The sequence below is a fragment of the Myotis nattereri genome (genome assembly GCF_964212035.1).
Source record: "Myotis nattereri genome assembly, chromosome: 1".
Taxonomy (NCBI): Eukaryota; Metazoa; Chordata; class Mammalia; order Chiroptera; family Vespertilionidae; genus Myotis; species Myotis nattereri.
In genome coordinates this window covers 133,943,193-133,963,624 of record NC_138075.1, presented here as the reverse complement: position 1 = coordinate 133,963,624, position 20,432 = coordinate 133,943,193, and the positions used below count along the sequence as shown (strand labels likewise).

The 20,432-nt window shown below is 40.8% G+C and overlaps 1 protein-coding gene across 9 annotated transcripts in view; it reads right to left on the bottom strand.

Annotated features, from left to right (window-relative positions):
• Nucleotides 1-20,432, bottom strand: part of CACNB2 (calcium voltage-gated channel auxiliary subunit beta 2) — a gene marked incomplete at its 5' end in the record, with an annotated part of 357,347 nt that overhangs the window by 34,335 nt on the left and 302,580 nt on the right. For 8 of the 9 annotated variants that reach the window (XM_081094966.1, XM_081094968.1, XM_081094967.1 and 5 more), the window contains 3 exons: nucleotides 4,165-4,241; nucleotides 8,496-8,632; nucleotides 10,201-10,323. In XM_081094966.1, the coding sequence (XP_080951092.1) occupies nucleotides 4,165-4,241; nucleotides 8,496-8,632; nucleotides 10,201-10,323 (337 nt within the window). Of the gene's footprint in view, nucleotides 1-4,149; nucleotides 4,242-8,495; nucleotides 8,633-10,200; nucleotides 10,324-20,432 lie in introns of all 9 variants that reach the window. The other variant, XM_081094974.1, reaches the window with a different exon arrangement.

Sequence of the window (20,432 nt, the reverse complement as noted above, 5' to 3'; positions counted from 1 at the left end):
GGAAAGGATTTTAAAGATCATCTTCAACCCTCTGATTTTTAAGTTTTAAAAGATAAACTCTTAAAGAGTTTAAGGCAGTGGCTCTCAATCTGTGGGTCGCGACCCCTTTGGGGGTCGAATGACCCTTTCACAGGGGTCATCTAAGACCATCGGAATATTGCATATTGTTTTTGTGATTAATCACTATGCTTCAATTATGTTCAATTTCTAACAATGAAATTGGGGGTCACCACAACATGAGGAACTGTATTAAAGGGTCGCAGCATTAGGAAGGTTGAGAACCACTGGTTTAAGGGATTGGTCTTGGCAAACACTGAGCAGAGCCAGGACCCAGAGCTTAGCTCTGCCTCAGGGGTCCCTTCCCGCCCTGCACACTGGTGCTGCTTCAGGCGAGGCCCTTCCTTTCCTCCCTGCTCCCTAGGGAGGGCGTGTCCCCAGGGTCAGGACCAGGAGATATCACGGGGTTGAGCTAGACAATTAATCTGTGGTTTAGATGAGGTCAAGTAGAAAATCTACTCACCCTGGAAAGCATCAGAGCATCCTATGGCACGTTACCTCTAACGGAAATTTAAGCAGCAAATTACCCCCTTGAAATAACAGACAACTCGGTGCTGCAAAGCCACTACCCTTCCCTGTGACACACAAGCTGAATTAGTGCTCGTGACAGCCGCTGCTAACCTTCCAAAGGACGGGAGGGCATCTGACAGGCGTCACGTTATTTTTCACTGTTGAAATTATTATGGATATTAGATGACTCAGCCTTTTGAAAACTAGGAGCTCTTGTTTGTTCCTTTTCCTTTGATTGGGTCAAAAGCCTGCGATGACATGTAAAACCTGGCATTGTCTGTTCGGTACCGCAAATATCGGCTATTGCTGGCAGAAAGCCGAGGTGTGGTTCTTCAGTGACAGTACTAATGGGCTGAGTTAATGCCAGGAATTTAGTTAGAATTTCCAATAAACACGTCTTTCTCTGTGTCATGCATGCATATTAATGAATGAAATGGTTCCGCACATAGTGTGCAATGGAAACATTACAGAACGGGCCCAGGGGTTTGGGTCGATGCTGACCCTATAATGTTTTGCTTTGAGCCCCATCTTAGTAAGCATGTCATTGGTGTCTCCCTGGGTATGATGGAGAGGATCTGGGCCACTTTTTCACTATTCCTATACCATGTCTTACCCATCATCAGATAAGTGTCCCTTCTGGTGGGAAATTCCTGTGTACTTTGACCTTCATCACTCTCTATGGGCTTATAAAGTTCACCTTAACGGGTCAGTACCCCCTGAGAGCACCTTCCTGAAACTGAGATCTGCTTGCATGTCAGAGATGACAGGGCCTGGGATAGCAAAGTCCGGGAACTGGATTTTATGGTTTATCTATTGATTCTACCTGCTGTGATCAGCAGATGAATTTTTTTTTTTTTTGTTTTTTTTTGTTAAGGAAGAGTGGAAATGTATAAAAAGTTTAGCTGTGACATTGCCCAATTGCTGGCTACCCACACACACAGCCTGAGCCAGGTTTTAAATTTACCTGTATTTGATCACAAGGACTCAAAACCCCAAGTTGAAAACATTCTAGTTTACTAGTTCTGACTTTTAGCTCACTTAAATTGAAAGGCATCTGGACTCATTCTGAAACACAGAGAATTCTAAAGCAGATGGCCACTTTCAAAACACATTAAAGAAGTGTACTACGACCGAAGAAGCTTGTTCAATTCGTTTCAGAGTTCTATATTTTTTCGACTCGATGATTCTCCTTATACTGAGAAACGTTACCCCTTTTTAATTTCATACTTATATTTGCATACCTTATTGAACACTGGTATTTACTTGTGAAAAACTGCTTCCATAATTTTGAAATTAGTTTCTTTTATTCTTCCTCACTAGCATGCTTTTTGTTTTTGTTTTGTTTTTTTAGAGAGAGAGCCTTGGGAAAATTTTTTTGAGATTTAGGTTTTAGTTGAATCTTGGACTCTTAGGTCAACTTGAGTGGCAAATGGGAGGAACACGGATGTATACATTCATGCAGTGGAGGGTATGCACTGTACAGCTGGCTACTATGCCACTTCCCAGATGTGAAGTGGAAATATTTCCTTTCCCAAATCCTTCAGAACCTCCAAATACATTTAGTTTAGGCAGATGCTTATATTCTCTGGTCCAGTCACGGGCGAGGAGAATTGTGGGCAGGCCTCTGGGAAACCCAGGTGAGTATTACAACTGCAGGCCAATCCACCTTTGATTGCTTGGCAGCTCTCCCTCGAGGTGGGTGGGGGACCTTCTGTGTAGAATTTTCACGAGCTTTATTTTAGACAAGTTGGGTTATTGATACAAAAATTACAGCAGGATTCTGACATGCCTACAGTAAATGTGGTAGTTGGTTAACATTTACAATCCCCGCAGACAGAAGTAGTTTATATTCTTGATATTCAGAAAAGTTATTCCAAAGTCCTGTATTTGTAGAAAACTTGGGTGAAGTTTTAAATCACTTCTTCACTGAACTTTATTTTTAGTAATGACAAAAATGACATGTAATTTTACAAACACTGCAAACTTATGCTTCAAAATGCACCTGCTGTCATCCTGCCACGAGGAGGAGAAGCCACAGCATGCCAGCGGGAGCAGGAGAGCCTCCCTGGTCTAGGGAAGGGGGCTGGCACTGCAGGGGGGAGGGGGGCGGGATGCTGCTCTATCACAAAGTGACGGAGCATTTCCCCAACCCAGGAGCTGCGTTTCTACCCCTGAGGTCTCCTTACAGCCTTAAAAATACACAGGAAGCATATAAGGTTTACACTGGAATCCCTACAACCTCATGCATTTGAGAAGGTCAGATAGGCTGCCTTTCTCCTGTGCCTTCAGGAAAATCTACTCCCCAATGGGAAGGAAAGACATGAACCCCACATACTGCCTTAAAAAAAAGCTTCAATTTTCCTTTCAAGCCTACTATTTTACTCAATTTTGAGCAACGGAGGATTGCTTTAAATTTCAAGTGCATGGTTTTTGAAATCAATATGCATCCTGCAATGACTTATTTCTTATTGTGTTCAGATCTTGCTCATGTAAAAGGTCTTATAGTTTTTACTAAGAAGCCTTTGATTGGTCTCTAAGAGCCACCACCATCTGAAATGGGTATGATGATTAGTCATAGGGGAGTCCTGTTAAGACACAGCAGTCATAGTGCAACTAGTTCCTGAACTTCATGAGGTGCAGTTCTCTGTATCTGACCTCCTCTCAGCTTCCTAGAAACCAGATATGGAATCATTTTGCTCAAATGATCAGCCAGCCAAGCCTTATAATCTTACGGTGATGCTCAATTGTTTCTCTTAGCAAACTAGGACTCTGATCCTGGGCTTTCATGCAATTTGACCAATTAGGCTCCTATTTCTACGGAACCCAAGTTATACACAGAATGGTAGAGCTGCCACATGGAGCAAATAAAAATTCAATTAAATTTGAATTTCAGTTAACCAATAAACAACTTTTTTAGTATAAGTAAATCTCATGTAATATTTACTTATACTGAAAAATTATTCGTTGTTTACCCAAAATTTAATGTTAACGGTGTGTCCTTTATTTAATCTAGCAAGCCTAAGCATGAATCCACTACTTTATAGATTAAAAAAAAAAACACCCCAAAAACAGAAGCCACTCTTTCTACAAGAATTTTTATGCTTTTTTGGTACTTCTATACATCTTCCACATCTTCCACAGAGCCTGCTGAGTATGTCAGGGCTATCATTCCCTCATTTTATATTCCTTTCCAAAGTTTTAATGCTTCTTCTCTTTACTTAACATTCAGGCCTACATTGCATCTGCACTGTGGCTGCACTGTGGCTGTCAATGGGCGTGACAATGGGCATGACAATGGGCACCATGGTGGAGGCTAGGAATAAAAGTTAAATACGTTCATCACTTTGATCATTTAAGCAACTGACCATGAACACATTGACACATTTCCTTTTTTGGGGGGTTTGTTTTTCCCCCAGAGCCAGAAAGTAAAATTCTCCAGATTCTTCATAACTGCATATGGGCATTCTTATCTCTGATTCCTTTGAACATTTCTAGGATTCCCACAGGGATTCAGAATATGTACATTCACACAACTAAGTAAGACTGAGGACCGCATGGAATGCAGTGTGCAATTGTTAGCACTCAGCACCTACTTACCAGATGATGGAGGTGTAGATTTTCTGGAACTAGGTACTATGTCACCCAAACTGGATGATGAATTTCCTCCTAATTTACTGGAGTAAAGCAAAAATTTATGTTAACTCTGACACTTATTTCAGACATGAAAACATTTGTATTGCTCAATAAACAGGATGACTCATTGTGTTTTTAGGGAGCTTTAAATTTGTCTTCTCTACAGGGAGGCAGGTAGTAATTTCCCAGCGGAGATTCCTGGACTGCTGCGACAGCCGTGTAATAGTCTCCATTCCAAACTCAAGGCTTAATGGTAAAAGGCCCTGGGAGGATGGGAGAGAACTCCATTGATTTCTGTAACCCTCCTCTTTGCCAGCGTCACAGGTATAGATAGGAGAGCTTTCCTTCTGCTTGTATTTTTTTTATTTTTATTTTTTGTATCTTAAAGACTCTCCAAAGCAATGTCAGCTTATTGTTTCCTTTTTATTTGGTTCCTGACTCCTTTGCCTTAACTTGATTATTTTTGCTGTGCTAAGATTGAAAGGACTCAGGTTTTCATGAGCGATCTACAAAAGGAAAACACAGCACTCACAAACTTGCTAACCTCTAAAAGGCACACGTAGGAACACAACAAACAGTGTCACAGGTATCACTGACCCTCAGGTCAGATCGTGTCCAGGACATTTCTGAAGCACGGCGAATGTGGAGGATTCCGCCTGGTTAATTTAGGGATGATCTGAAGGGCACAGACTTCAGAACAACCACATTCTAGTTTTACTTAAGACATGAATCTGTGTCTTAGAAGGTTTGGAGTTAACATGAGAACAGCAGCATTTATGTGTCTTACCAGCATACCAAGCACATCAAATAATATATTACTAAATGACCCTTCACAAATGGAGATGGAAAAAATATCTTCAAAGAGTAACATGAAATTTCAGGACAGTCTTATTGTCTAAAGTTTATCATCAGAGTAAAACCAGGGCCTGGTTGGAGTAATTTGCTACAGTGCCTATGCATCAAAGTGCAATATTTACTCATGTAAGCAATAATACAAAAATGCCAGTTCCACTAAAACACCACCAGCAGGCTGAATTTTATTGTTACTATACTGAGATTTTAATACATAAGACAAACATTAAAAATGTTAAGCAACTAGCATAAGCCCTCTACATATTTTTAAGATTCTTAAAAGATGCTTCAGTACATTTCTCAAGGATACCAGACAGTAGGTAAGATGAATAAAAAGTGGTATTTACAGAAACAATCTCTGGTAGTTACACAATACCCATTATCAGGACCAAAACAGTTTCTTCCAGAATTTTCTTTTTCTAAAGTACCAAGTCTAATTTCAGTTTAAGCATGGATTTGTTTTACATTCTCCTTGAATTTTAATAAAAGCTGAAGTATTGTTTGAATTATGTAAAATTGTGACAAACATTGCAAATAGTCAAAATGTCCAGAACGCAAATTTGTCCTTAACTTTTAATTCTATAAAAATGGCACGTTCTTGAGCCGTGCCACAATTCCACTGCCTTTGATTTCAATCAGATTTTATAATTTATATATTGGAGTTTTAAAATACTGCTGAATTCAGGTTATGTTCTCAAAACAAAACTCTATTTAAAATATTAGGAGACAAATATAAAAACCTCTGAAAGGAGTACAAATATTTTCACATATTTAGGAAAAAGCTTAGGGGAAGAAATAGGACAAAATGAAATCAAGAAAATCAAAGCAAAAATTATATGAGACTGTATAGGCCTTTAAAGAAAAAAATGCAATAGCATCCACAACTTTGGACAAAACATACACCTGTTGTAAATCTAAATTAGGGTTTTTAAATCTTCAAATCTGAGCCCTGACTCCCCAGGGTGATGTCTACCTTTGACAATTTGTGTGGCCTCTTGTGGCAGTTCTGGCTCCTCCAAGTAAACTCTATAGAAACCCTATAATTTGTAATTATCTTTGTTAAACCTTAGTTGAAAAAAATTTATAAATGACCTCAAGTAATACAGACTTGTACCTTTATAAATACATGATTTTGATTATCTCAAAAAAAAAAGAAAGAAAAAAATGCAATAGCAAACCATATATCTACTGTAGTGAATACTAACAGCTGGCAATAGGAATGATGATCTGTCTGTGCCTGCCCTGTCAGGTCCTCGCTGCCTGACTCACAGTGCAGCAGCATGGTCACCTGACCAGTTCCCATCCTGATTCCACCACTTTCCATTCTGTGACCTTGGTCAGGTTCCCCAGCTTCTCTTGGCCAGTTTCCTCCTTGGTGAAGTGGAGGCTCTAACATACATCCTGTTCCCTTAGGTTCTTGTGATGCCGGGCTGATCTCTAACACTAGTCCAGGGAGGCCCACGGGGGAGGCAGAGGAAACCATGCAAAACTTCTCCCTTCCTGCTCTTTAGAAATAGTTCTTCTTTCTCAGTTTGTATGGGAAAGAGCCAAAGAAAGGTACATGAGTCTATATCTGGAAAAGCTCATCCCAAATTTTCCTCAAAGCATTCCACAAAACACTATTCCTAAAACATGAACCAAGGAAAGTTTTCATAAGATAGTTTAAGTGTATACATGAACAATATCCCCAGCCCGCCATCCCCACTGACAGTGCGTACTAACTCCAAAGCCTCTGAAAAATCCTCAAATAACTTTTCACCATCCTAAACCCATTTGACCATGAAACCCTCTTCTCAAGTGAACTGACAGAAAAACTCTGGAAAATGTGGAATTATCTTGAAAAAAACTAAAATGCAAACACAATGTCCCCAGGTGAGATAACTTCAAACCTCAACAAACTAGATACAGTGCTATGAATTCATAACAGCTGTGCCTGTGCCCCAGGAAAACGAAGTCGTGCCGCATTATAAGCTTTTATTAACTAGTATGAAGACACCATTATCAATATGGAGAATAGAAGGAGACACACTAAAGCCAGCAGAACACTGGGAATGGCCTGAGTGGTGTCAGGTCTTCATCCCACAGTAAAATGCACCTGCTTTGTTTACCTCCATGCCTCTACTTTTTTTTATGACTAAATGCATCCCATAATCTGAGGGCCCCCAGTGACCCAGGGATTAATAAAAGTCAAATACAGGATAGAAGTCTCAAAAAAGGGAGAGATCCATCAGAACTGAAAGAGCCTGACAGTTATGAAATACTATTAAAGAGGACGGATGGTTCACACCAAAAAGTATCTTCCTGTTTTACTTGGTTACAGATGCTTGAAAAAAATTCTTGCTCACACTAGAACATTATCATTGACAAAGGATTTGCATCATCCTATAAACAAATAAAATATAAGCTAGAGAAAATAGGAGCCAGCTATTGACATTAAAGGACTTGCCTATGTCACATCCTTTCACACAGGGAGAAGCATACCATGTTCTCGGACTTGGCCGCATGGGGTTCAATTTCGAAGTCACTCAGTCTGAGTAACCCTTTGAGTGATTCTCTTAGGGAGAGGCAAATGACTGCCAGAATGCTAGGAAGGGTTATTCACCCCCAGCCTATCACATAACTCATTTTATTGCTACCTGCAAAGGCAATTTTAACTGGTTTCATATAGAGTTTCCCTTTAAGTGCTTAGCAGGGAGAACTGGAAATTGATTTTCTCAAGTGAAAATGAAATCTAATAGGCCACCAGGGCTGCTCTCTGCCAATGACGTCTGCGAATGTCATCTCTAAAACATCTTCCAGCCATGCGAGGCAGCTAGAGATATGAATTAGCCACCACGTGTGCTCAGTGTTAGAATATTTTCAATGAAAGATTAGGACTTGATAATTTCCTCTGCACTGAAGCCTGAATTTAATATTCTATGACCTTAGTTCTTTTCATTAATTATAATACATAATTTGATTCTCTCCCAAATCAGATGAAAATGAGATGCTGGTTGAACTTTTTATTTTTTTATTTTTGGTTAATCCTCACCTGAAGATATTTTCCCCATTGATTTTTAGAGAGAGTGCAAGAGGGGGGAGAAGAAGAGAGAGAGACAGAGAGAAAGAGAGAAAGAGAGAGAAACATAGCATAGATGTAAGAGAGACACATCAATTGGTTGCCTCCTGCACGTGGCCTGATCAGGGTGAACCTGCAACCCAGATACATGCCTTTGACCAGGAATCAAACCTGCAACCACTGGGTGCATGGTCAGATGCTCTAACTACTGAACACACCAGCCATCGCTGGGATGAACTTTTTAAATGCAGGACTCGTGATATCATCAATAAAGTCTATCAATAGTCCACCTGATAACATGTAATAAAGATTGTGGAATACAGCAAACAGCAGCATGTGAATGATTGCATAATCTAAACACAAGCACTTGATGTTCTTCTCATACCTGGAGTAGAATTTCCCTTGCTTGGCTCTCTGTTCATGCTGTAGCCTCATATTCTCTAGTTTCACTGGACTTGGAATGAATCCGATTTCACAGCCTTCTTTAACCAATCGCCCTATCCACCAGTCATTGTTAAATTTCTAAACACAAAATCAGATTTGTTAAGATCAGTGCAGAGAAGTTGTATTATGGCAATTACAATTAGCTATGCTTCAACTATCACACTTCAGAAAACCCTTAGGTTCATGGGTTAAGCACATAAAAGTGAAGTATTTTTAGTTAACATGAAAACTTTGTCTAAGAATTAAGATTACTTTGAATTCTACCATAGCTGCTGCTGTCGCTGTGAGTAGGTTAAACTCTCCTTGCTCAAAGATTCACTGCCCTTCCTAACAAGAGGCCAATAAAAATTACAGAGTGTTACAGAGGTCTGCCTCTTACAGAATCCGATGAGTTAGAAATACTAACACTGAGACATAAATACTGAAATCTACCGGAAATGTTTTGCATCAGAGCAAAATTTACCTTTGGGCAAACAGGTTTATAGTTAGTGTGGTACAGTGTTCACAGGTGATTTCTTTACTACTGATGATGAACATTTATCTGTGCTGGATGGAATATTTATCCTAAACTTTTATGATTTGGTGTGATTTCCTTCAATTGAGTAGTATTTTTCAAGCTTGTTCCTGAACATTTGAAAGGAGAATATCCATTCTGGTTCCTTTTCCTCTCATGGTGGAAAGAGATTCCTCTCCAAGCATCAGCCAACAGAAGACCCTAAATTAATCTTATATCCTGTCATAAAGTCAGATTCAAGGCACACCATCACTTCTGAAAACTTTCTATCCTTCCCTCCTAGCCAATATTTCACATCTGTCTTGAAATGTTAATGAGATGGAAGGCTTGGAATTCTTAGGCTCTTTAAATAGGCTCCTTTGCTTATAACCTTTGGTGCAGTGAACAGTTAAATTTACAAATGCTTCCTAGGACATATGCTCCCCGGACTCCAGTGGTAAATTCTGCAGGTCCAAGGAAACCGCATGCTCACACCCTGAGAACACCATGTAGGGGGGTTTCTGGCCACTCGATAGTGCTCTGCACAGCAGGGATTTGGTCAGTGTCGACTCAACATAAACCTTAAGGGTGAATTTGAGTCATTGTTAAATGCAAGGGGGTGACTTCTGGCATGGAGGAAAGGGAGTTTCTTGCTGTTTCTTCCCTTCTTGACTCCATCTCCTGCCATTCTCCCTTCCACTGCAGAAATCAACCCCTGAAAGAGGGTGAGGGCGCCATGGTCTGAGTTTAGACATTGTCAGCAGAGAGGAGAGGTCATGAATTCTAGATACGATTATTAAACCTTCCCCAGATGGTTAAGCTTGAGATACGAGAAGAAAACAGCACATAGTCAAGGTTTCAAATTAAAATAAAAAATACAGGTTAAGCATAAAAAGGGACCATCTCCAAGAGCTCCCAATTTCTGGGTCACAGAGCCCAGGGGAGCCTTGAAGTTGTCGCAAGAGGCCTGCTACTGCTTTCTTCTTTATAAAGGTTATATTCCTATCAGAAACAGTTGAGAGGCACTGATTTCATGTGGATGTTATGCAAGTGCCCCTCTATGTAATACTATTTCACAGCAATAAGAAATACAAAATGATGTTTCAAGGTAAAAAAAACCCATGTGGACAGAAATTCAAATTATGTCCCTTACTTCCTTAACATGCAGAAAATCTTTTGCTTCAAATGAGATGGCCATGCCGGGCACCGGAACGTCATCTTCATGGGCTGCGCTGTAGCTGACATTTGTCCGAACTGCAAATGCAACAGGTTTTGTCTACAGAGGGGAAGAAAGGGAGGAAAAAAATAAGAAACAAGTGTTCCCTCCATTTCCCCCCAAAATACAAACATATACCGAGTAACTGTTGTAATTGTTGTTTTTTCCACTTTCATTTTTTATCACTAAACATTTTATTAGTCAGTACTCAGCTACATACCATGTATTTCCAAACTAGAAAAAAGCAATTGTTCCCTTCAAAAGCACTACAAGTAATGAGGGTGAAGATGAACTACTGAAATATGTTTATCACTTGCCAGTATGACAACTCAGAGAATAAAATGCCCAGTTCTTTGGCTTCAGTGAAAAAGACTTAGTAACTGCTCCCTCACCCCAAACATCTTTAATTAATAATTATGACATAATTCCAAAAGGTACAATGCTTTGACTGAAAAAAGCAGCACAAACTATATTTGCTGATTTACAGGTAAGTGTTTGAGATAGAGATCTAGGCAATATTTGTTTATCCACCAGGTGGGAAAAAAAAACATCTAGGAAAGTTCAGAAACAGTGAAAAGAGGTGTTTTTCTAACTGGCATTGTGTTTCTTTCACATTATGGCAAATGGATTTCTTCTGAGCAGTTTCTCCTTACTCAACCAATGCTTTATCTGGACTTGTATGGGAGAAAAAGGGAGAATTGGAATACAGAACCCTTCTTCGTCTCCAGATTTCCCACAATTAATCCATTCTACCTGACTGCTATCTGTGTTGAGGACTGAGCTAAGAGCTGTGTTTTCATTTCTCCTTGAATTTTTTTTTTATTTTTATTTTTTTATTGCTTAAAGTATTACAAAGTGTATTATATGTGTCCTTTTTCCCCCTCGCCCTTGACAGTCCCCTAGCCTCCCCTATCCCCCAGTGTCTTATGTGCATTGGAATTTTTTAAAAAAATACAGATTTTATTCCCATAGCTACAATATTAATATACTTAACTTTCCCTACTATTCTAAGTATTCTACCTTTAAAAATTGTTGCATAGAAATCCTCTTTCTATTTAGAATTCTTTCCTGGGGAGACACTCCCAGAGGTAGCATGGGTAAGCCTTGATTTATCAAGACTTTTAAAAATTCTGTTCCAAACTAAGTTCAAATGGGCTGCACTATTTTGAACTTTAACCGGCAATATCTGAGGGTGCCCTTTTCAATAATCCGTAGTCATAATCAGACTCAGTTTTACTGCTAGAATAAGGATTTTCATGACTAGATTCATCCATTATTCAAAAGGCCTTTGATCATAAAAATATAGATATAAGACCTTTTTGTATGCTAGTGGGATCTTTCATTTCTCTCGGGGTCTTTTATTCCTTGTGGGATACAGAGTTTAAGTGTGGCATATTTTTTTCATCACTGGAAGCAACATAAATATTAAATGCACAACTCTACAGAGAAGCCCATGGAAAATCTCATGTCTTTCATAAAATGATCAACTTTTTAAACATTGGAGTAGCAGCAAGAGGGGACACTGAAACAAAGAAAAATAAGAGGGTGGTGAAAGTTAGTAATTTTATTTTCTCAGATTAAGACATCAGTTCAGAACATGCCTCTTTCCTTGGCTCACCTCCTATAATCAACGATGCTACCATTAGATATGGCACTTTATACAGGAATCATCTTTATAGGACTTACAGCTAGGAAAGGGGGGCAGCAGAACCCTATCTCTCAATATCTTTACTTCAGAAATGATATTTCTAAAATTAAAATGGACAAAAGTCAAAGTGTGTGTGTGGGGGGGGGGGCAAGTTGTAGCCAAGATACTAGAGCTTATCAGCTTGAGAGAAAGACCTCAGGATGCTAACCAAAGGGGCTGAATGCCAATGTCATTTTTTATTTGCTGAACTCACTTTGGCTCTACCTACCTCAAACAGCGTGCGTATAACATGGAAGCTATTTTCCACATCAGTTCCATTCAAATGGGTTTAAGGACGGGACTCTGCATGGAACTGGATTTAAATGCTATTCTGCCACTGACTAGGTGAGTAGCTTGGGCAAATTCCTTACTTTCACTAAGCATGTTGTCTCATAGCTAACATGAGAGTAATTACACCAACTTGGCAGGGTTGTTAAGAAATTACAGAAAATGCAGGTCACGAGGCTAGGTTAGTGTTTGGTACAGAAAGAGAGCTCAATAGAGGGCACTTGCTATATACCCAAAGTAAATGCTATACAGAAATACATGTTCCCCCCATACTCCCTCATCTCTAAAGGCCCAGCACAGATGACTTTCTCTGTGATCTTCCACTGTAACCCTCCTCATACCAAGCTAGTTACCACAGTTTCATATCTGCCAGATGATGCATGCTAAATATAATCCTATAAAATAAAACCCTAATATGCAAATTGACCAAACAGCAGAATGACCAGCGGAATAACCGGTTGCTATGACACACACTGACCACCAGGGGGCAGATGCTCAGCGGTGGTGATCAGGGAGTGGAGCTGGCCAGCAGGTGGTGCCAGGCCACCAGCCAAGGCTGGTGCCAGCGGGGGCCCCCCGATTGCCCCGCCCGCTGGTTGTCCCACAGACTGGCCCTGATCACCGGCCAGGCCTAGGGACCCTACCTAATATATTGGGAACAGTCTCTTAGATTTAAAAATTAAAACCTGGCAAGGCTACTCTAACACTGAACAACAGGATGATGCAGCGATGACATGCATGGACTCTGGCTTGCACATTTGGTGGTCAGCCCTGATTCTGACACTTAATTGTGTGACAAAGCCAATTACTTAACTTCTCTCGGCTTCAATTTTTCCACCCATAAGATGGGGAAAATGGTACTACTACCTCAGAAGGATCATGTTATGTACTACTTTTTATAATCAGGGCAAAAAAATGTAGCTGCCCATGCAACAGCAAGATGCCTTTCACCTGTATAAAAAGTATGGTCACTGGTGTATGCAGCGTCCTGGATTGCGAGAGAGATGTCTGACTGCGGGTGGGTCTAAACCGGCTGTCGGACATCCCCCAAGGGTGCATGCTGGGCTGAGGGACTCTCCCTCCCCTGTGCACAAATTTTGTGCACTGGGCCTCTAGTATAAATATATTATTCAAGATGTTCCTCTCCATTGTGGATTCTTTCCCACTCTCTAGGACTGAGAATATGGTGAAGTTTACCCATAACCATTTCATTCACAGTATCCTGTCTCTAATTCTAATTTTCTTTGATCATCCTCAGATACATTGTTTTTTGTTTGTTTTTAAGCAACTTGAAGTCCCATGTAATCATTTTTCATCACACGTATCCTGATTCACATTGACCCCTGCATTTGGGGCCTACTTGCAGCATGGGCCACGGCCTCCCAGGCCTTTTCCTCTCATCAGGCCTCTCCTTGTCCCCCACTCAGACACTCACTCTCAGTCTGGACACCTCCTTATTGTTATGATTTCCAGCATCACCTCTGTAATCAGGGCCCTGGGGCCCCCCTTCACTCTCACATCCATCATAACAATTTGTGATGATAACTGATTCTTGGGGCTTTTATGTCTTGAGGCCAGTGGCCATTGACTCTGTAGTTTTTGTTCCTTAAGGTAAAACAAAGTTCTGAGAAGAAAGAACAAGCAGGAACTCAGAAATGGTGGCCCTACAGAGGCCTCATAGGAACACCAGGAAGAATGGGCTGTGCTGACAGACAGCTCTGAGACATGCTGGGACACAATGGGTGTTCTGTGCCTTGAGGGAAGCAAGGCTGGTCCAGGCCCCAGCACCGAAAGTAACGGTGAGCTGAGAAGTGGGTTCTGCCAGGGTCGTAGATCTCCCTTCAAGTTGTCCTGTGCCTTCCCTCTAACTCCAGGGCCTCCCATGTTTGTCTGAAAGGCTGGGTCATGCTGGAGGGGAAGAAAGTCAGAAAGCATATGTATAAAGATGGCCCAGAGCCTTAGACGGGGTCCTATCATGACTGAACTGTGGAATGGTACTTAAATCCAAATTCAGATTTAGACTGAAATTCATCCTATGCTACAGGATCACTGGGATATGAAGGTGATTGGGAGACCTTAATATCTACTTTCTACTTTCTTCCCACCCCTTTAGATATCAGGCCAGGGCCATAGCGCATCTCAGTAAATGGAACTGATTGATTCCTTGTCTTTTTTTGGTACCTCCTATGGGCATATGCTACAGAGCATAAGGGTGATCGGTAAACCACTCGTGCTTGGTAGCTTCCTTTTGACACACAGAATTAACGTTTGCCACACGTCAGCTTGTGAACTAAATCTGAACAGATTCTCAGAATGAAGCAGTAAGTACCAATTCGATAAGGGTAGCATCTCATTATCCAGACTTTACACAAAAGTGCTTTAAAAGCACAAAGGCTGTGTCTTTTCACCAGTACCCTCAGCCTGTTTTGGGTTAATATTTCTGAAGAAGGGAATGAGTAAGTGATACAGAGGTAAAGAAACTTGTGCTCTCCTCTTCCAGGTCCTTCTTCATCTTGTACATGGCACGACTTATAATGATAAAAGCTACCAGTCTGCAAGGTGCCCAGCAAAGTGCTGTGTATCCTGCATAGATTGTTTTTTATATTATCTTTAATTTCTTTATTGGTTAAGGCATTACAAATGTGTCCTCATCCCCCCGTTAACCCTAGATTGTTGCATTTCAGTTAATCCAGCAACTCCTTTTCCCAGATGAGGAAACTGAGGCACAAAATAGTTCTCCTGGGCCATAAGTATGGAGGTGTATTCAAATCCAACTCTCTCTCTCCTAAGCCTGAGTTCTTCATGCAGTTTCAGATTGCCTTTCATTCAACGGGGGGTGGGAAGGCAGCATTGATGGCAATTTTAGAGAGCACTTAGATGTTTGTGTGAAGTTTTCAATACTTGAAAGTTGTATTTTACAAAGGGCTCACAAACTGGTTGGTACAAAAAAATGTAGTCTGTCCTGTAGCCTAATTAGCCCCCCCCCCCTTTAATATAAAACACAAATGAGCAGAGTTTTTATATGTTAGAACTAAGGGTATTCATTATAAACTCATGCATTTCTACAACTTTGACTTAAATCAATCTGTGGCCCAATACATCAATAACAATGCCAAAACATGATTTGTTTATTTATGTATGACTTTTGTTTCTTCACATCTTTTTTCCACAACATATAATGGTTTATTCATGCAAAGAGAACTGAGATGTTTAAATATACATGGTTTCATGGCTCCAAAGAGCCACAATGGACACCCCATAGGGAGATCTAAAAGCTACAATCACTGTAGTTCCAAGAACGTGAGAAAGTCATGCAAAGTTCTTTATAGAAAACTAGAGGCCCATTGCACTAGGATTCACGCAATAGGCCTTCCTTCCCCTGGCTGCCGGCACTGGTTTTCCTCCAGCACCTGGGACCCAGGCCTTTAGTCCGGCCACAGCAGAGATGCCAAGCCTCGAGGCTAGGCTTCTCTGCTTCGGCCCGCAGCCAGGCTTGGCTTCTCTGCTCCAGCCGCAGCGGAGAAGCCAAGCCTCTTAAGTCTTCAGTCTTCGCTGTGCGCCTGCGTATGCAAATTAACCAGTGGGTGGCATCTGGCGGCAGTGTCTGGCGCTGCCCACCCCACCTCCCTGGCGACCCAGGCCCCCAGCCCCTCCTTGAGCAGTGGCCAGGGCGGGAGGGAAGCTTGGCTTCCTCTGTCGCCGGGGGCAACCCAAGCCTCCAGCTCCATGGCTGCTGCCATCTTTGTTGGGTTAATTTGCATACCCACCCTGATTGGCTGGTGGGTGTAGCAGAGGGATGGTCAATTTGCATGTTTCCCTTTTATTAGTGTAGATGACTCATGCCAGCTGGCTTGGGTCAGTGGTTGAGCATCGACCCATGAACTGAGAATTCACCAGTTTGATTCCCAATCACGCACATGCCTGGGTTGCAGGCTCGATCCCCAGTAGGGAGCATCCAGGAGGCAGCCGATTATTGTTTCTCTCTCATTGATGTTTCTATCTCCCTATCCTTCCTCTATCTCCCTCTCCCTTCCTCTCTCTCAAATCAATAAAATAAAAAATTCAAAAAAGAAAATGATCCGTGGACTAACTTTAAGGATTTTAACTAGCCTTAAAGTTACTTTGGGAGCATTCTAACTTTGCAAGTTTATCTCTTTGAGGAAGATTCCTTTTCTGTGTCCCTCTCTATAGGAGCAGCTGCTGCATCAGCCCTCTGCAGCACCACGAAGGCTCTCTGGCCTCAACAGTTGCTTGGGAATTTTTACTCAGTTAACAGCTCTTCGGGTAGACTTCTTTTGATGGGTGATTACATTTAGTTATCATACGGCAGGATGCTGCTGAGGAGCCAGACCTCCGAAGTTCACCACCTCCTCCAGCAACAACCACTCAACCCTCCCAAACTTTCCTCCTCATAGACGTCTTTATTGTAATTCATGCCTGCTAAGCCACCTCCCCCCACCCCCCCTTACTGCCCTTAATCATGCTGCCATATGGTCTACTCTGCTTAGAGACTGGTGCCTGGGACTAACAGACACATATGGGAGCTAATTGGGCGGGTCTAGAGGATATTCATGGATAGTCCTGAGACCCCTGGACCTGCTTTTCCTCACAACCAAAGGCAACTCCATTAGTGCCACAGGGGCCAGCCTGTGGAAGCCACTAGGCTCCTGTCAGAGATACATCTGAGGTTTGTAGCAGGAGCAATTTTTATTTTCTCACAACCTTCTAGAGTTAGATCAAAGGATGTCAGAAAACAATTATTGTAAGAAGAAAATTAACTTAAAATTCTCTTTGGATCCAAGAATTTCACTTCTGGGAATATACCCAAAGAAATGAAAACACTATGTTGAAAAGATATCTTGGGCCCCCATGCTCATAGCAGCATTATTTGTAGTAGCTAAGACATGGAAACAACCTAAGTGTCCATCAAAGGATGAATGGTTAAAGAATTTGTAGTCACAATGAAATTTTACTCAGCTATAAAAAAAGGAAATCCTACCACTTATGCAACACGAATGGACTTTGAGGTCATTATACTAAGTAAGATAAGTCAAACAGAGAAAGAAAAATACTGTATGATCTCGCAAAACAAAATAAAACAATACAAAAACTCGTTAGTCATGAAGTAGAAAGAAAACAAATTATCACAAATTCATGGTGCTATTTCTAGTTTTCTTAAACAATGACTTAATGAGCCCTGACCGGTTTGGCTCAGTGGATAGAGCGTCGGCCTGCGGACTGAAAGGTCCCAGGTTCAATTCCAGTCAAGGGCATGTACCTTGGTTGTGGGCACATCCCCAGTAGGGGGTGTGCAGGAGGCAGCTGATCGATGTTTCTCTCTCATCGATGTTTCTAACTCTCTATCCCTCTCTTTTCCCCTCTCTGTAAAAAATCAATAATATATATATATATTTTAAAAAACAATGACTTAATGAGTTAAAAGCAAAGCAAATTTTAACAGATATAACTAAATGCTCACCTTCAACTTATTAAAATATGCTAGTGATAGGATACCTACTGATAAAAAAGCAAAATGAAATTCATTCAAAGAAGAAAATAAACTTCTGATAATGATTAGTTACTTGAATTGTCATGTATTGATTTTTGCATTTCTTAATATAAAGACATATTTTAATATACTAAGTAGACATGTTTTTCCATTTTCATTTTAAAGCCATCAAAAGCTAATACTATAAAAGTAAAACACATATTTTATTTTAATATATACAATCAATTTGTCTTAAATTTTAACTACTTCTAATCTGCAATATTTTAAAAAGTTCAAAGAAAAGTATGAATCAGATTCCTATAACAAGAGACTACAGAAAAGAGAGCTTAAAAATCTAATCAGTTTTTATCCAATTTCTTGTGGCACAGAATCATTTCCTATGAAATCTGCTATACTCTTCTATAATTTTACATGACTCCAGTGGGAATATATCTATTAAGTCTTACATAAGAAATACACAGGAACCCAGGAGATGGTGATGTACTTTCAGAAATAAGTACTATCTGCTTTATGACATACTAATATTTTAGTTTCTAGTTATCCCCTGATTAGCACTTCTCAAACCATTTTGCCATCTTCAGTGATAACCAAAAATCCTTCCAATATAAAAATGAAAATCTTCAACTTTAATTATTCCTTATATAAATACAAAAGATTCTACAGCATCTTGAGTCTTGCCAGTCATTGAACTTTTAAAAATCTTTGCTTAATTTATTATAAGCTAACAAGGGTAGTCTGAGAATTCTCTAGTAGCAAAACATATCAAACACCATAGTGATAAAAAAATGTAACAACCAATTATGTATCCTGATAACTGAGCATTGAATCAGACAGAATAAGCAAACAATCCGATTCATCACAGGATAAAATTTATACATGTAGTTCACTTATTTGAGAAATTAAAATTTCTTTTCCAGAATTGACTCACTTAATGAATATTTATTAAGTACATGTTTATTATCTCAAGTTCCTGTCCTCACATAGCATAACTTATATTCTAGTAGAGGAGATATCATAAGATAACCAATAATTTCAATTAATGAATAAAGTAAAAGAAAATTATATGAGTAGAGAGTAACCATGGGGATAGAATGGGCAGACAACATGAATTGGGGTGGTTAAGGCAAGCTTCTTCTGAATTTTCAATAATCCATTTGTCCATCCTTCTCCATCCACCTGTCCATTCATCATTTATGTGTCAGCTACTTCTGGACAGTTGGGATACATCCTATATAATAAAACCCTAATAAGCAAATCTACCAAATGGCAGAACGACCGGTCATTAGGACGCGCACTGACCACCAGGGGGCAGATGCTCAACGTAGGAGCTGCCCCCTGGTGGTCAGTGTGCTCCCATAGAGGGAGCGCCACTCAGCCAGAAGCCAGGCTCATGGCTGGTGAGTGCAGTGGTGGTGGCAGGAGCCTCTCCCACCTCGCTGCAGGCAGGTGGTAAGGAGCAAGGAGTCCTGGACTGCAAGAGCCCTGAAATGCAAGAGGGATGTCTGACTGCTGGCTTAGGCCCGATCCCCTTGGGGGATCTCCCCCAAGAGGTCCCGTACTGTGAGAGGGTGCAGGCTGGGCAAGGGACCCACCCCCTCTGAGTGCATGAATTTCATGCACTGGGCCTCTAGTCAGTAAATAGGATCCCTTACCTTTTAGGGGTTTATATTCTAGAAGGCAGAGGTAGACCATGATTAAGTAATAAACACAATAAACAGAAAAAGTATATAGTACATTATAAGGTGATAAATGCTCTGGAAAAATAAAAAAACAACAACAAGGTTTGGAAAGCTAGGGAGTAAGGTGGCGGAGCTGGTACAGTTTTCTGTGGGAATACAGGCAGCCTGCGTGGAGGAGGTGACATTTAAACAAAAGCATGAAGGAACTGAGGGAATGCAGATATCTGAACTCCAAGCAGAGGGAGGAGCCAGTGCAGAGGCCCCACACTGGGAGTTGGCTAGACATGTCTAAAAAAATTATAAAGAGGATAAGGCAGAGAATGAACCAGGGAAAAAAACCCAAAAAATTAGGTCAGGGCTCTCAGGTGGTATGTGGCTTTGCAGGTCACAGTCAAGACTTTTGGCTTTTATTCTACGTGATGAGAAGTCAGGGAAGGGTTTCCTGTGGAGGACTGATATGGTCTGCAATGTTAAAGGACTCCAGTGGCTTTTGAATTGAAAAGAGACTTTGGGCACTTTTTGGGTGGAAACAGAGAAATCAGTTGGAAATTATAATGACCCAGGTGGAGAGATGATGGCGGTTAAATTAGAGCAGCAGCAATGGGCTAGTTAAAAGTGGTACAATCTGGGTACGCATTTTCAAGGTTGAGCCAACAGGGTTTGCTGATAGGTTTGATGTAGGTGTAAAGAGAGTCAACAATGATGCCAAATGGTTTGGGCCTGAGCAATGAAAAGGACAGAGTACCCATCAAGACATATTGGGAAGGCTACAGGTGGCTAGGAGGCAAAAATCAGGAGTTCCATCTTAACCTGTAAAATTTTAGATTTTAATGAAATGTCCAAGTAGGGTTTAGAAGAGTGCTAAAGGTCTGAAAGTTTGGGAGATGATCTGAGCTAAAGACATAAGGTGGTAAGTCTTGAGCATATTGATGGCATTGAAAGCCACGAGTCTGTTGAAATTGCCAAGGGAATGAACACACATGGGGGCACTCCAACTAGCAAAGAG